Genomic DNA, 17,396 nt, shown 5'->3' with positions numbered 1-17,396 from the left:
CTGCGTGGTCTCTGTATCGGCTTGTTGAAAAATAATACGAATTGACCGAAGGACAGCTGCATTTGCCAGCATGATCTTTTTTAGTTCCAGCACCTTTTCCATAGCTAGAACTTAGTGGCATGCAGGGGTTAAAGAAGAAAGTTACTTGCACGGCCGATTTTGACCTTGATCTCAAAATAGAAAGCACAGGCCTGTGCTTATCTTGAAAGTAAACAGTCTGCAACGTCTGTGGCTAGTGTTATGGAGCTTCTGTTGTTTCCATTATTCCGATTGGTTAGACGCAGTGATAGACAGAATAAGTAACAAATAAGCGTCTCTCTTTTTCTTTTAACTTTAAAACCTCATAAATCTCTTCTTGAACTCTTCTTTAAAATTTGAAAGTAACTGTCCCCATTAGTCAACTTCTCTCCCTGTATTAAATTCAATAGTTGAGAACCCTTCTGTATTTAGCAAACCAAGAAAATAATATCCATTTCTTTAGTTATAATCCATAGAAGAACTTACGAGCTAGTCTGTGTCATCCCGGGTGCAGGAGGAGTTTAAATCTTCTGTAAAGCTTCTTCACTGAAAGAGGTGAGCTTCTTAACCTTGAATCATTAATTATATCCCAGTCTTAGAAATTGTCTGCTACGTAGCCTTGAATCGTAAAGATTTTCTGAGGAGGAGGTTAGCAAAGATGGAGCCCCTTCTCTGCCGATCCGCTTCCACTAAACAACTGAGCTCTGGCTCAGTCCCCGTAGTAGCGATTGGCATATGAGAAGACGTGGGTTATCTTGAGCCTAAAAATCCTTTAATCCAGGATGGCATGAAAGTTTTGAAGCCTCAAAACCTTCTTATTTCCCCCCAACTCAGTCTCCCCTCAGCAGGGGAGCAGTTGCTACGCTGGCAGTCCAACCGGAAGTCCAGTAGAGAGAGTTCTGAGCTAGGTGGACCAATGATCTAACTTGATATAAGGTCGCTTCCCATATTCCTATCTTTCCTCTACGGGCAGTGTCTGAAAAGCTCTGTGAAAAAGGATCCAGAGAGATATTGGCTGGAGAAGAATGGACTTGTTATCTTTACAGTGGTAAAAATTCTCAAGATTGTTCTTTCAACTATATTTCTACACTGCAGTTTAGAAAAAACTGTCTTCCATGGACTTCTCCATCGGCATCATGTTCTTCCTGACCTTTGGCTGCATCTCTTCCCGAAAATTTAAATCCAGCATCTCAGTGAAGAATGGATCTCCTTGGGGGAATTGGGATAAACCACACTACTGTCCTAAAGGTTATGCTCACGCGTTCCAATTGAAGGTAAAAATCTCCTTCGCTCCTTTTAGGAACCCCAGTGCTGAGCAGAAGTCACAGCTCACTCTCTCTGAACTGGCTTCCTTCTTTTCTTTCTGTACACTCCTCAGAAAATAGTTCTTGAACCCTGAAAGGAAAGCTGGGGAAACAGTAGAGCTTAGTAGGGATGTGCAAAGCGATTTGGGTGCAAAATGATTTGTACCTGAATCTGGCTGATTCAGGCAATTCGTAGACAAAACAAATCACCCCGTCTGCAATTGCCCTGATTTGGGTACAAAACAAATCACCCCAGATTCAGACCCCCCAAATTCAGAGATTTGGACCTCCATTTTGTGGCCTAAGTGGGTTGGGTGGTAGTGCCCAATGGGCTGAAGCTACAGTACCACCCAAATTTCAAAGAAATTGGGCAAAGGGGTGATTTTTGTAATTTAATAATACTATTATTACATTAAGATATATGCATAGATAGTTAACATACATATATATACATAATAAACACACACATGCTCGCTCCCCAAAAAGAGAGAAAGAAATTTAGCTCGCTTTCGACAAGCAAACACCACCATGTTTCTTTATTTTAATTTTATTTATTTTTACATTTCTATACTGCCTTTCATTAAAAGAAAACCCTAAGGCGGTTTACAAAAATTAAAACATACAATAAAAAGCAACAAAAACATCAAGCAATAAAAACATCAAGCTAAAAACACATAAAACAAGCATAAAAGCAAGACAACAGATAAAAACACACAGAAGCAGCACTAAAAACGATTATGTAAAAGCCTGGGTAAAAAGCCAATTCTTTAAAAGCTTTCTAAAAGCCGTGATGGAGTCCGAGGAACGAATGGTCACTGGGAGAGCATTCCAGAGTCTAGGAGCAGCAACAGAGAAGGCCCTGTCCCGAGTGCACGACAGCCGGGCCTCCCTCATTGTCGGCACCCGGAGCAGAGCCCACTCAGATGTCCTTGCCAAGCGGGCAGCAACCCTTGGGAGCAGGCGGTCCCTCAGATACCCTGGGCCCAAACCATTTAGGGCTTTAAAGGTCAAAACCAGCACCTTGAATTGGACCCGGAAACAAACCGGCAGCCAGTGGAGCTCTTTCAACATGGGGGTGATATGTTCCAAACGGGCAGCTCCGGATAAAACCCTCGCTGCCGCGTTTTGCACTATCTGCAGTTTCCGGATATTCTTCAAGGGCAGCCCCATGTAGAGCGCGTTACAGTAATCCAGTCGCGATGTGACTAAGGCATGGGTAACCGTGGCCAGATCTGCCTTCTTGAGAAAGGGCACCAGCTGAAACCATGCAAAGGCACCCCTGGCCACCCCCTCTACCTGAGCCTCCAAAAGCAGAGCCGGGTCCAGTAGTAACCCCAAGCTGCGTACAAGGGGAGTGCAACACCATCCAGAACCGGTAAAATCTCCACATCCCAATTGGCTCTCCTACTGACCAACACTACCTCCGTCTTATCCGGATTCAATTTCAGTTTGTTAGCCCACATCCAACCCATCACGACCTCCAGCCCCCGATTCAGGACATCCACCACTTCCCTAGGGTCAGATGACAAGGAGAGATAGAGCTGAGTGTCATCCGCATATTGCTGACAACTCAGTCCAAATCCCCGGATGACCTCTCCCAGCGGCTTCATGCAGATGTTAAGCAGCATGGGGGACAAGACCGATCCCTGCGGGACCCCACAGGCCAACGGCCACAGGGCCCAGCAGTAGTCCCCCAGCACAATGAAAATGTTCATTTTCAAAACTTCTCTTTGGTTTTTTTTTTAGCTTACTGACACACAGACACAGACACACACAGAGTGATTAAGCAGGTAATTAAGTAATGAGTGAATAATTAAGTAATTACTCATCTTAAGGAAGGAGGAAATTTGAAGATATTACTACCGACTGCCATTTCCTATTATAAAGGTAAAATGTGCTGTCAAGTCAATTTTGACTCCTGGTGCCCATAGAGCCCTGTGGTTTTCTTTGGTAGCATACAAGCAGGGTTTACCATTGCCTTCTCCCGCGCAGTATGAGATGATGCCTTACAGCATCTTCCTATAGCACTGCTACCCGATATAGTATCAGTAGGGATTCCAACCAGCAACCTTCTGCTTGTTAGTCAAGCATTTCTCAACTGTGCCACTTAAGGTGGCATTTCCTATGATAATTGCTCAATAAATTCTAATTCATGCCAGTTATATTATCCTTTCCTCTTGATCTGTCCAACACTAAATGTCATGACAAAGATGTCATGGGTTAATACTGATCAATATAAAGCATAATTTGATCTGTGGGAAGCTCTGAAAACTTTATACCCTTCTCATTACAAGGAATTTCACAAATAAAAATAACTGCAGATACACTGTATGCAGACTTTTTAAAATATCTCTCTCTCTCTCTCTCTCTCTCTCTCTCTCTCTCTCTCTCTCTCTCTCTCTCACACACACACACACACACACACACACACACACACACACACACACACACATTTATGTTAAGCAATTAATGCGTAGCATCTAGAATATCAGTATATCAAAAGGACCTCTTAAAGGCTTCCATGTTTAAAATAATTACTAATTTCTTTTCTTTTACAATATGGCAGTGACTAACGCAATTATTTAAATTACTTTTCTTTAAGATGTTGATTTTTCACCTTAACGTTGGTCAAAATGTTATTATATCTACCTTTGGAACATTAGCTCTGTTGCATTTCTGCCAACCACATGCTCCTCCCCTGATTTGAAAACGGATGGCTAATGTGAATGAAGGAAACTTTTGTACCTTCATTTGACGTGGAAGCATTTTTTCAGTCTCTGCTCTCAGTCAGTTACCTCACCTGTTGGCCCTCCTGGACTGGTCTGGTTCTGTTTTTTTTTGTTTTGCAATGGCAAGAGAATCTCCTCTCTCCCCAACAACAAGGATACTGAGAGAAAGTCTGTCACACCACCATGTCCGTGTGGCTCCATGTTGACATGGAGAAAAAGATTTGGGTGTCATCAGCATACTGATAACACTCTGCACCGAATCTTCTGATGAAACAGCAGCAGAAACAGGAAGGGGATACTTACCAAACAGTCTGCAGAATAATAAAAACAACAAGACTGGATAGCACTCATGTTGTTTTTTAAATAGTCCCTAAACTAGCTGAAGTAATAAAGAAGACAGTGATTGTAAGCGTGTGCAGAGGATTGTGAAGCTTTGCAGCATGGAGTTGGGGGGCAACTTTGAGGAATAGACTGACTAAACTAGGGGAAGCCACAGGGCATTTTTACTGAGTGGTGTATGTGTGTGTACTCAAAAGAGCACTTTTATGTCATGCAGAGAGACATCTAGACCCATTTCAGACTGGCTTTTGGGCGGGCTATGGGGTGGAGACTGCCTTGTCGGCCTGATGGATGATCTCCAATTGGGAATTGGGAGAGGAAGTATGACTCTGTTTGTCCTTTTGGACCTCTTGGTGGCTTTCGATACTGTCGACCATAGTATCCTTCTGGAGCGTCTTAGAGGCACTGCTTTGCAGTGGTTCTGCTCCTACCTCTCAGGCAGGTTCTAGAGGGTGTCCCTTGGAGACTGCTGTTCTTCACAATCTGAACTTTTGTATGGTGTGCCTCAGGGCTCCGTATTGTCTCCGATGTTGTTTAACATCTACATGAAGCCGCTGGGAGAGATCATCAGGAGATTTGGCGCAGGGTGTTATCAGTATGCTGATGACACCCAAAACTCTTTTACCCTGTCAACATCATCAGGAGAAGGCACAACCTCCCTAAATGCCTGCCTGGAGGTGCTGATAGGCTGGATGAGACTGAATCCAGATAAAATGGAGGTACTTATTTGTGGGGTCAGGACACGAGAGATTCTATCTATCTATCTATCTATCTATCTATCTATCTATCTATCTATTTAAAATATTTCTATACCATCCAAAACCTGTGTCTCTGGGTGGTTTACAATTAATATCATTTAAAACATTGAATCAATTAAAAATTAATATCATTTTAAACATTGACATTTTGATCTGACTGTTCTGGATGGGGTCTGTCTGTTCTGGTTGGGGCCACACTTCCCCAGAAGGAACAGGTATGCAATTTGGAGGTGCTTCTGGACACAAACCTTTCCCTGGTATCCCAGGTGGCCAGAAATACCTTCTATCAGCTTTGGTTGATACGCCAGCTGTGTCCGTTTCTTGAGAGAATTGACTTCAGAAGAGTAGTACATCTGCTGGTCACCTCCAGACTTGACTACTGCAATGTGTTCTATGTGGGACTGCCTTTGTACCTAGTCTGGAAACTGAAGTTGGTCCAGAATGTGGTAGCCAGGTTGGTCTCTGGGTCATCTCAAAGAGATCACATGTATCTTAAAAGTTCCACACTGGTTGCCAATACGTTTCCAGGCAAAATACAAGGTCTTGTTTATAGCCTATAAAGCCCTAAACAGCTTGGGCCCTGGGTATTTAAGAGAACGTCTTCTTCGCTATGAAACACATCGCCCATTGAGATCATCAGGAGAGGTTCGTCTGCAATTGCCACCGGCTCGCCTGGTGCCTACTCAGCGACGGGCATTCTCTGTTGCTGCCCTGAGATTTTGGAATGCATTCCTTGCTGAAATAAGAGCCTCAGCATCTCTTACAACTTTAAAAAAGGCAGTCAAGACACATTTGTTCACCAAGGCTTAATTAGATACAGTTTGAATAGTTTTATGGTTTTTAATAGTTTTAGCAGTGTTTTAAATCTTAAATTATTGTTATGTTTTAACCATTTTATTTGTTGTATTGTTTTGTTGTAAACTACCCAGAGACTTGCATTTTGGGCAGTATACAAATATGTTAAATAAATAAATAAATAAATAAATAAATAAATAAATAAATAAAATAATATTTTAAATATACATTTTAAAACAAACATTTATTTCAGTGAATTTAAGGACACTTAACACATAACTTTTGAGACATCATGTTGCATAGGAATGGACACTGATCTCCATCTCTCAAACAGCAAGCCCTAGAGTTACTTTATTTTCTTTTTTCTTTTAAAATGTGATTCATGTAGAGTTCTATGTTGGGCATAATCAGAATGAGTTTCTGCAGTGACAGGAAGGAGCTCCAACAGTCAGAACGCAGACAAAATTCTCTCCTCTCACTGTAGAACTCTGTAGAGTTCTACAGTTGGAGCTCCAACATGCCTAATAGACCTCCTCCCCTTCATTGCTGGGATTTTGCCATGAACATTGTCTCAGTTCTTCGTGTGGGGCATGCTTGTCTGTGTTTGAATATGTCTATGCACTGGCCTGGGGGTGAAGTTAGAGTTTTGTTTTTTGTTTTTTCCAATTCAATTTTTATTGATTTTAACAATAATAATATTCATTCATAACAAACAAAATAAACATAAATGAACTTCTCGCGCACCTCTCTTCGTGAAACATCAGTTATAAAGTTTACCTTTGCTATAATAATAATTCAAAACATAAATTGAAACCCTTATAAACACAGTTAATCAATCCAAGCTGCATTTTTAAAAAAATTTCAAATCCAGCTGTAAGATCCATAGTAGGAAAATAGTTTTTTAAATACAACAAAAATGGTTTCCAATCTTCTTTGAAAGATTCTAAGTTTCGGTCTCTTATCAGTGTTGTCAGTTTTGCCATCTCTGCATATTCAAAAATTTTTATCAGCCAATCTTCTTTTGAAGGCAGTTCATTACTCTTCCATTTCTGTGCGCGCCGTATATTATTCAGGCTGCCGTAGAAGCATACATGAAGAATGTTAAGTTATTTGTAGAAATTACTCCTTGCGTTATTCCCAGCAGGAAAGATTCTGGCTTCTTAGGAAATGTCATTTTAAATATTTTCTTTAACTCATTATAGATCATATCCCAATAGGCCTTAGCCTTCCCACAGGTCCACCACATATGAAATAAAGTACCTTCAGAATGCCCACACTTCCAACATTTGTTTGAAACATTTTTATACATTAATGCCAATTTTTTTGGTGTCAAGTACCATCTATACATCATTTTATAATAGTTTTCTTTTAAACCATAACATGCAGTGAATTTTAAATCATTTTTCCATAACTTTTCCCAGGCTGCCATTTCTATATTACGCCCCACATCTTGAGCCCACTTTATCATGGTTTTTTTAACCACTTCCTCTCTTATCTCCTCCAGAAGCAAGAGTTTATACATTTTAGAAACTAATTTTTCATCATTTTGACATAATTCCTTCTCAAAATTTGACATCTGATCCTCAAATCCAACATTAGTGTCTTTTTTATATATCTCATTTAACTGATGATACTGAAACCAATCTCTAACCAAATTTTGTATTTCAGTTAAACTTTTTAACTTACAATCCTTTTCCTGGAAATGTAACAAGTCCCTATATGTACCCCAACACATTTGCATATTTACTTCTTTACGTGATAAAGCTTCAATTGGAGATATCCATAACGGAGTTTTAGGTTCCAAACAATTTTTATATTTTAACCACACCCTCATTAAACTCCTTCTCACATAGTGGTTCAAAAAGTCTTTATGTATTTTAGTTTTTTCGTACCACAGATACGCATGCCTTCCAAACCTTCTGTCAAATCCTTCCAAATCAAGAATTCTAGGGTTTCTTAATGTTATCCATTTTTTTAGCCATGTCGAACAAACAGCATCAAAGTATAACCTTAAGTCTGGCAAGGTAAGACCACCTCTTTCCTTTGCATCTGTTAAATTCTTAAAATTAATTCTTGGTCTTTTCCCCTGTCAAACAAACTTAGTTATGTCCTTCTGCCATTGCGTAAAACAAGTTACAGTGTTGATTATGGGAATAGTCTGAAAGAGAAATAACATTTTAGGTAAGACATTCATTTTCACCACTGAAATTCTTCCCATTAAAGACAAATTCATTTTAGACCATCTTTGTAGATCAATTTTCACTGAATTCCATATTTTAACATAGTTGTTTGTGAATAGCAAGGAATTGTTATTTGATAACCAGACCCCCAGATATTTAACTTTCTTCTCCACTTTCAACTCACTTATTTCAGAGAATCTATCCTTAGTTTTCTGATCCATATTTTTAGTCAAGACCTTGGTTTTGGTCTTATTTATATAAAATCCAGCCAGCTGGCCAAATTGTTGTATTTTATCCAAGAGTCTTTCAATCTTGTCCATTGGATTCTCTAAAAAACAGCACAACATCATCTGCAAAGACTCTCAACTTGTAATCTTGTTTCCCAATTTTGGGACCATGTAATTTATCATCTTCTCTGATAGTTCTACAGAGCACTTCTAGAACCAGTATGAAAAGCAATGGGGAGAGTGGACATCCTTGTCTAGTTCCTTTTTGTATTACACAGTTGTCTGATAATTCCCCATTTACAATAATCTTAGCATATTGCTCTGAATAAATTGTCTTATTTGCCCTAATAAAATTGTTGCCAGCAGTCATTACCTCAAGTAATCTCCACATAAATTGCCACGAAATATTGTCAAAAGCTTTCTCTGCATCCACAAAAATCATCACCATCTGTTTATCATTATGTTTCTCACAGTACTCCAATACATTCAAGACTGTTCTGACATTATCTCTCAGTTGTCTCTTTGGCAAAAATCCAGCTTGATCTTCATGAATAAAATCCCTTAATATAACCTTCATTCTTCTTGCCAAAATGGCAGCAAAGAGTTTGTAATCATTATTTAAAAGTGAAATTGGTCTATAGTTTTTAACTAACATTGGGTCTTGATCTGGTTTTGGGATTACTGCAACATTTGCATACTTCCACGAATCTGGCATAATGCCTTTTTGTAAAATTTCATTCATAGTCCATTGAAGAGGCTGTAAGATTTGATCTTTAAATGACTTATAATACAAAGCTGACAGTCCATCAGGCCCTGGGGCCTTGTTGGGCTTAGCTTGATTTATTGCTTCTGTTACTTCCATGATTGTTATCAGAGCATTCATAATTTCTATTTGTTCCTTAGAAAGTTTTGGAATATTATTGGTCCTAAGAAACTGCTCAATTTTTTTTTCCTTCAACTATTTTGCCTTTATATAATTCTGAATAATATTTTAAAAATTCCGCTCTAATTTCCTTTCCATCATAAGAGAGCCCATTTTTGGTAAGTATTTTGGATATATAATTTTTCTTCTTCTCAAATCTAATTTTCCAAGCTAACAACTTGCCTGGTTTATTTGCGAACTCGAATGTCCTTTGTCTAACATATTTCAAATTCTGTTCAAGTTCATTTGCTATTAACATAGAAAGTTGTTGTTGTAGCATTTTAATAGCTTGAGTGACCATCTTCTGATTTTTAGCCCATAATAAAAGTTACAGTTTTGTTTGTCTGCTTCTTACTATTTTCTGTCTTGAATTCAAACTGAGAGATTCTCCCTCTCTCTGCATAAGAGACTGTTAGTCTGTTTATTGTTCTCTATCTATCTATCTATCTATCTATCTATCTATCTATCATATTTGTATACTACCCACAACTGAAGTCTCTAGGCAGCTTTCTTAACCTGTGCTTTTAGTTAGTAGTAAATATCAAACTCTTGTTTCTCAGTTAAAGTTGCTTCCTGTATTATTTATTAATTATCGAGATTAAGTAATTTCTCTGCAGCATTGGGTTATGAGCCCAGTTGTGAAGCAGTAGGTTGTGGGATAACAAAAGAGTTTGTAGGCAAAGAAGCTGGACAAGATGATTACTTTTGCATCTATGGAGAGGCTTCCCACTGTTGAACTGCTCAATGAAATAAACTAGAGAAAATGGTCCTTCAGAGTAAAGATGTTGCTGAATACTTTTGGATTATTTTATATTCTGGAGGAACAAAGACCAACAGAGAATGAAGAGAAATGGTAATGGGATTCTGCATATGGGACACAGATCTCTGGCTGTAAGCAATCTGACAAGATTTAAGACCTCTTATAATGTGTAGGTAAAAACAAATTAAACACAAAGATCTTACAACCTCAGGCAAGGTACTAAGAGCACTTGGAAGCCATGCACCATAATAAAAACCAATTGAAACCCTGGGCAAAACATATGTAAGAAAAAACATGAAGGGAGAGTTATCCAAACAAAGATGTTTGTTTTGACTGTTGAAGAAAATACAGTAAAGTGCAAGATAAAAGAGAGCGTGTATATTGAACAGCTGCAACCACCTATTAATGTTAGGGGGAAATGAAAGAGACAATGAGGTGGTTCCCACGATTGGTGGGAGCTGCCTGGGGAGGGTTTGCGGGAAAAGCGGGCTGAGCCCACTCTTCCCGCAGATGAGCAGACAGTATACTCTGGGCGACCGCAGCGGCCACCCACACGACTGCTGGCTCCGTCATGGAGCCGGCTGGGGCTGGGGAGTTTGGGGGCCGTGCGGCCCCCGAAAGCTCCAGCATGCCCTGCGTGAGCGTGCAGGGCATGCTGGAGAGACCCCCAAGCCAGGAGGCAACTTTTCATCCTCCTGGTCAGAGGTCTCCTCATGAGTAGCCACGACATGGAGCCGCGCCACAACAACTCACGAGCAGAAAAATGGGGTTTGCGGAGCACTTGCAGAGAATCAGAGCTCTGCAGTACAGAGAATCAGAGTTCTGTAAAAGGTGAATCTACAAAAGATGGCAAGTCCAGGCAACACTGATAGTGTGGAAGCAATTCAGGTCTGGTGTTGTGCTGCATACGTGACCTGAGAAAAACCTTGCAGAACACAGAGGGACGGGGACAGGTGGGCAGATGCAGGAGTGTCTAGGCCAGGCAACAGCAATGTTGCATTTCTCTTATTAAGTTTGCTTCTCTGCATGGCAAAAGTAGATGCAAACATTCATGCTAGGGATGTGCAAGTCAGCTTGATTCAAATCATGGGTCAAATCGAACTGGCCTGGTTTGGGCACTCTGAGTTTAAACCAGACCGGCTCCAATTCTAAGAACCAGTTCGTGGGCTGGTTCAAGGATATATTTGTAAAAATGAATCCGGCGAGGATTCTCCTTTCCAAGTAAAGGATTCCGTAACATAAGGGGGCGGGGGAGAGAGAAAGCATTCTTAATACCTTTTATCTTCAGCTGGCGGTGGCAGAGAGTCTCCAGAGGCATCAGGGGGAGGCAGCGGGGACTCCTCCAAGCCCTCCCGCCAGCTCCTGAATGACAGCCCGGTCTGGTCCCACCCCTTCATTTGGGAGGCTGGGGGTGGGGGTGGGGGCTTGGAGGAGCCCCCGTCACCACCCCTGACAATCTACGGAGACATTTTGCCACTGTGGCTACTGCCGTGGCCTGAAAATAAAAGGTATTAAGGACCCTTTCACTTGGTCTCCCCACCTCAAATTAAGGAATCCTCCTTTACTTGTAAAGGGAAATCCTCCCTGGATTCCCCTTTACAAGTATACCCCTGAACAAACCAGTTTGGCCTGGTTCATTGGCCAAACCGGAACAGACCTAGTTTGTCCAGACCAGAATTGGACTGAACCAGACAAACAGGTTCCATGCATATCCCTAATGCATGCAAATGTGTTTTGATACAGATGTGAATACACATCCGCATCTATGGCCAACTGTTGCTGTGTGTAAGCAGTTGCACATGACTAGAGCTAAGATTGCTTTATTGTTTAATTAGCCCATGGAATATCCAATCCATTTTGACTTGTAAGCCAGAGTGCAGTGCTAATCACATTAAAAATGCAAGGGCTGTTCTCATGACCACGATCCTTCCTTCCTTCCTTCCTTCCTTCCTTCACACATTTCTATACTGCCCCACATGCAAATCCCTGGGCGGTTACAATCTAAAACACAAAGCACAATTAAAACAGTTTAAAATACAGATATAAACATTAAAAAACTATAAACTAAAAGCCTAACTAAACAGATAAGTTTTCAGGCCCTTCTTAAAAACCTCCAGAGAAGGAGGGGCTCTAATTTTGTTAGGAAGTGCACTCCAAAGACCCGGGGCAATCCTGGAAAAGGTCCAATTTCAAGTGTCCACCAACTGAACCAGTGGCAACTGCAACCAGAGCTCCCCAGATAATCTTAATAGGTGGTGGGGTTGATGAAGAAGAAGGTCTTCTCTTAAATACCTTTGAACCAAGCCATTCAGGTCTTTATAGGTAATAACATAAGAACATAAGAACATAAGAACAGCCCTGCTGAATCAGGCCCAAGGCCCATCTAGTCCAGCATCCTGTTTCATACAGTGGCCCACCAGATGCTGCTCCACAGGCAGGAGTTAAGGGCATACCCTCCCTCCTGCTGTTGCTCCCCTGCAACTGGTACTCAGGCATCCAGCCTCTGTGGCTGGAGGTGGCCCACAGCCCTCCGACTATTAGCCGTTGATGTACCTCTCCTCCATGAAGTTATCCAAACGCTTCTTAAAGCCATGCAGGTTGTTGGCTGTCACCACATCTTGTGACAGAGAATTCGACAAGTTGATTATGCATTGTGTGAAAAAGTACTTCTGTTTGTTGGTCCTAGAGTTCCCAGTACTCAATTTCATGGGATTACCCCTGGTTCTAGTGTTATGGGAGAGGGAGAAGGATTTCTCTCTATCCACTTTCTCCACACCATGCACGATTTTATAGACCTCTATCATGTCTCCCCACAGTCGTCTTTTTTTCTAAACTAAAAAGCCACAGGTGGTGTAGTCTTGCCTCGTAAGAAAGGTCTCTGATCATCTTGGTTGCCCTCTTCTCCACCTTTTCCAGTTCAACATGTCCTTTTTGAGATGTGGTGACCAGAATTGGACGCAGTACTCCAAATGTGGTTGCACCATAGTTTTTTATAAGGGCATTATAATATGAGCTGTTTTATTTTCAATCCCCTTCCTAATGATCCCTAGCATGGAAATGTCATTTTTCATAGCTGCTGCACATTGAGTCGACCCTTTCAACGAGCTGTCAACCACAAACCCAAGATCACTCTCCTGGTCAGTCACTGACAACTCAGATCTCATCAGCGTATACTTGAAGCTGGGGTTTTTCGTCCCAATGTGCATCACTTTACACTTGCCAACATTGAACCGCATTTGCCACTTTGTTGCCCACTCTCCCAGCTTGGAGAGATCCTTTTGGAGTTCCTCACAATGCGTTTTGGATTTCACTACCTGAAAGAGTTTGGTATCATCTGCAAATTTGGCCACCTCTCTGCTTACCCCTGCTTCTAGATCATTTATGAATAAATTAAAAAGCACCGGTCCCAGTACAGATCCCTGGGTGACCCCACTTCTTACATCCCTACATTTTGAAAATAACCAGCACTTTGTATCTTGCCTGGAAACTTATTGGCAGCCAATGTCGTTCTTTTAAAATGGGTGTAATATGATTTCTTCGGGTAACCCCAGAGACCAACCTGGTTGTTGCATTCTGTACCAGCTGCAATGTTTGGACGATGTACAAAAGGCAGCCCAACCTAGAGTGCATTGCTGTAGTCACGTCTGGAGGATACCAGCATATGCACCACTGTTTTAAGGTTTTTATCTCCAGAAATGGAGGTAACTGGCATCTCAACCAAAACTGATAGAAAGCCCCACTAGCCACTGCCTCAGCCTGAGAAACCAGGGAGAGGTTTGGGTCCAGAAGTACTCCCAGACTACGCATAGGGCAAGAGAAGCCTCCCATTCTAGCTCAGGAGCGATTCCCATTTTTGGCTCATGTTTGAGTTAAAATCAAGGTTGGAGCTGCTGGCAGTGATCACGGGCTAAGCAGCAGCTGGGCCAGAGGGCCTTCCCTCCTATTCCATTAAAGACTTAGGATCATAGGAAGCTGCCTTATTCAGAGTCAGACCATTGGTCTATCTAGTTCAGTGTTCTCTACACAGACTGGCGAAAAAGGGGGAGGGGGAGGGGGAGGAAATCCGACCGTGACAATGAAAAACAAATATACAAATAATATAAAGCAGCCAAACACTGAAAATGTATATTAGCAAACAATGAACCTATAATTAAATATTCAAGAACACTAAAGAGCAAAAATCATTCCAAATAACAAAAAAGGTGCATCAAACGTGGTCTCAACGAGGTGTGGACGCCATCAGTCAGCGAATTAACCCCCTTATGCCCTTTAGGAGAATGCAAAGCATGTGACTGAACAAGGCAAAAGAAAGGGGGGTGCTGGCTTATATGAGAGACGCTCAATACCATCCAGACAGGAGTGAAGGTTTCAAATAACAAAAATGCAGATTGCAGAGAACCCGTTGAGCATGGCTTCCATAAAATAGATGTCATGAATCAAAGATAAAGCCCACTGCATGCCCTAATGGAGAAAAACAAACTTCATGGAGCAAAGTCGAACGGCTCTTCCGGATGTTCACCGTTTCGCCCACAAAGCTTCATCAGCCTCCTTAACATCATTAATACCGGTACCCCATTCCTCAAGCTTAACACAATCTTGCAGTATTATTCGGCAAGACTGGCAGCAGCTTCTTCAAGGTTGCAGGCAGGAGACTCTCTCAGCCCTGTCTTGGAGAAGCCAGGGAGGGAACTTGAAACCTTCTGCACTTCCCAGAGCGGCTCCAATCCATCCCCTAAGGGGAATATCTTACAGTGCTCACATGTGTTCACCCATTCAAATGAAAACCAGGGTGGACCCTGCTTTGCAAAGGGGTCAATTCATGCTTGCTCTCATCAGATCAGCTCTCCTCCCCTGGTAGTGGGTCCTGTTGCTGGATAGGAGGGAACACTCCGACCCTGCCTCCGCATAGCACACAATCACTGCTGGCGCTTCTGACCTTGTTTTTAATGGACAGGAAATCAAATATTGGGAGCTCACACAGCTCCAAAACTTAGGTAGGATATTCATAATCATGAGAACTAGCCTACAGAGGCATGCATAAATGTAGAAAATATTGTCACCTTGTATTGTCCACAGCTTTATCACCTTCTCTTCCTTCCTTCTCCACTAGGTACAAGATTACCAAGGTGCACTTTCGTGGGAGGATGATACAGGCCTGAATGGCATCCGTCTGCACTGTACTGATGGCACAACCATTGAATCTACAGTTGGAAAGTGAGTTACTTTTTTGCTTGCTTTTCCTCTTTGACTTTGTTGCATGGAATGTGGCAGTGGGAGGGGTGAGGCTGAATTCTTTACTGTTATTCCTCCTCTGACGTGCAAGGAATGACTGGAATAGATACACTTGCTTTTGATTTATTTACAAAATAACATAAGAGCCTTGCTGGATCAGGCCCAAGCCTATCTAGCCCCACATCTTGTTACTCACAGAGGCGGGTCTCACGATCAGTGAGACCCGCTTTGCAAGGGTTTGCGGGAGAGCAGGCTAAGCTCGCTCTCCCCACAGACAATCAGGAAGCCCTGCCTGGGTGGCCAGATCGGCCGCCCACACGACTGCCGGCTCCGTTATGGAGCCGGCAGGGGCTTGGGAGTTCAGGGGCCACACAGCCCCTGGGAGTTCCAGCATGCTCTGTGCAAGCACACAGAGCATGCTGGAGAGACCCCCGAGCAGGGAGGCTGCTGCTTTTTAGCCTCCCGGTCGGGAGTCTCCTCATGAGTTGCTGTAGCATGGAGCCGCGCCGCAGCAGCACACAATCCGTTAACCCCATTTAGTGGAGCACTCCCTCTGCTAACCTGGGCTAAGGGGAGGGCTTCTCAAGGGGTTTACACGAGCAGCTAAAATTGGGCTAGGCTCTCCTGGCCTGATTTTTGCTGGTCGTGAGAATAGCCTCACAATGGCCCATCAGGTTCCTCTGGAAAGTCCACATGCAGGAGCTAAAGGCATACCCCCACTCCTGCTGTTGCTCCCCTGCAATGGGTATCCAGAGGCATCCCACTTCTGAATCTGAAGGTAGCCTATAGTCATCAAGATTAGTAGCCATTGGTGGACCTGTCCTCCAAGAATTTGTCTAAGCGCCTTTTAAAGCCACCCAAACTGGTGGCCATCACAACATCCTGTGGCAGAAAATTCCACAGATTAATTATGTGCTGCGTGAAGAAGTACTTCCTTTTGTTGGTCCTAAATTTCTCAGGACATCTTCATCATTGTCTTTTTTGGCAGGTGGGGAACTTGGCAAGAGATTGAGAGTTGCCCCAAAGGCAACCTGCAGCAATTCTCTCTGCAGGTGGAAGAACACCAAGGGATCCGTGACGATACAGCAGCCAACAATATCCGCTTCAGATGTGAATTTGGAGTTGTTCTGGAAGGTCTTGGACACAATTGGGGGAAGTTTGGGGACTGGAGTGAGAGCTGTGCCCCTGGCTTCATATGTGGGATAATAACTAAGATGGATATTGACCAAGGTATTGGTGACGACACAGCTCTTAATGATGTGAAGTTCTACTGCTGTTACTGAACCACAAGAGACTCAGTCTCTTACAACACAGCTGCCTGTGTTCTAAAATATGAATCTCAATGACAATTAAATCTTGAACTAAGAGTTGTCTTTGTCTTTTAAAAATCTCAGTTGCTTATGGGGCTATTTTTATAACCAGGTGGGTGGCCAACTCGTCTTCTCCCAGATGACCAAGTGAATGTTGCTGCACTGCGCCAAGCAGTGTGGATCTCCAGAGGCCAGGACATGTCATCTCGGCCTCCGGGAATCCGGCCTCTGAAAACCATTGCGCTGAACGCGGTTCATTGGGGGATTCCCCCACCAGACAGTCACTCTAGGCACCTGTCTCTGTGTCTCCTTGGGCTGTGTGCAGCACTAGGAGACACACACGATCCCAGCAGCTGAGTTCTTACATCCTTAACCTTGGTCAAGAGCCAGACTCTGAAGTGGGGTTAGGCTGAGTGGGAGCACTGGGATCTACATGGATATAGATCTACATGCATTCCATATTGAGCAACCTAACCCAGGCTATGAGCTCGTGAAAAGTAAACAGCCTCCATGTATCACTTCTGGATGGGTAGTCAACAAAAGGTTAAAGAGTTAACAATGGGAAAAACTATGCAGGGCTTGGTGAATGGACATGGAGATATACTGGTGAGTCATGCTTGTTAAAATCCTTATGCTGCCTCTAACATCTGGCCAGGTACTGTTCCATCACTGGTATCTATTTAGAGTTGACATACAATTTTGAAATGTGTTGTATTCTATCCAGTATCTTCTAAGCTTTTTTGTTTAGAAGTTTGTTCCAGTGGGGATCTTGCGGAGAGTATAGGGGGTGGAGTCAGAAAGGGAAAGGGAGGTAAAGGAGAA

The 17,396-nt window shown here is 42.5% G+C and overlaps 1 protein-coding gene across 1 annotated transcript; it reads left to right on the top strand.

Moving 5' to 3' along the window:
- The first annotated feature begins 238 nt into the window (after window positions 1–238).
- On the top strand, window positions 239–16,631 carry LOC128348865 (vitelline membrane outer layer protein 1-like). The gene is made up of 4 exons (XM_053304549.1): window positions 239–573; window positions 1,114–1,292; window positions 15,143–15,246; window positions 16,253–16,631. The coding sequence occupies exons 2-4, from the start codon at window positions 1,134–1,136 to the stop codon at window positions 16,545–16,547; spliced, it is 558 nt and encodes a 185-aa protein (XP_053160524.1). The 5' UTR covers window positions 239–573; window positions 1,114–1,133; the 3' UTR covers window positions 16,548–16,631.
- The last annotated feature ends 765 nt before the right edge of the window (window positions 16,632–17,396 follow it).

The sequence above is a fragment of the Hemicordylus capensis genome, chromosome 3 (genome assembly GCF_027244095.1).
Source record: "Hemicordylus capensis ecotype Gifberg chromosome 3, rHemCap1.1.pri, whole genome shotgun sequence".
Lineage (NCBI taxonomy): Eukaryota > Metazoa > Chordata > Lepidosauria > Squamata > Cordylidae > Hemicordylus > Hemicordylus capensis.
This window is presented reverse-complemented; position numbering and strand designations above follow the sequence as displayed.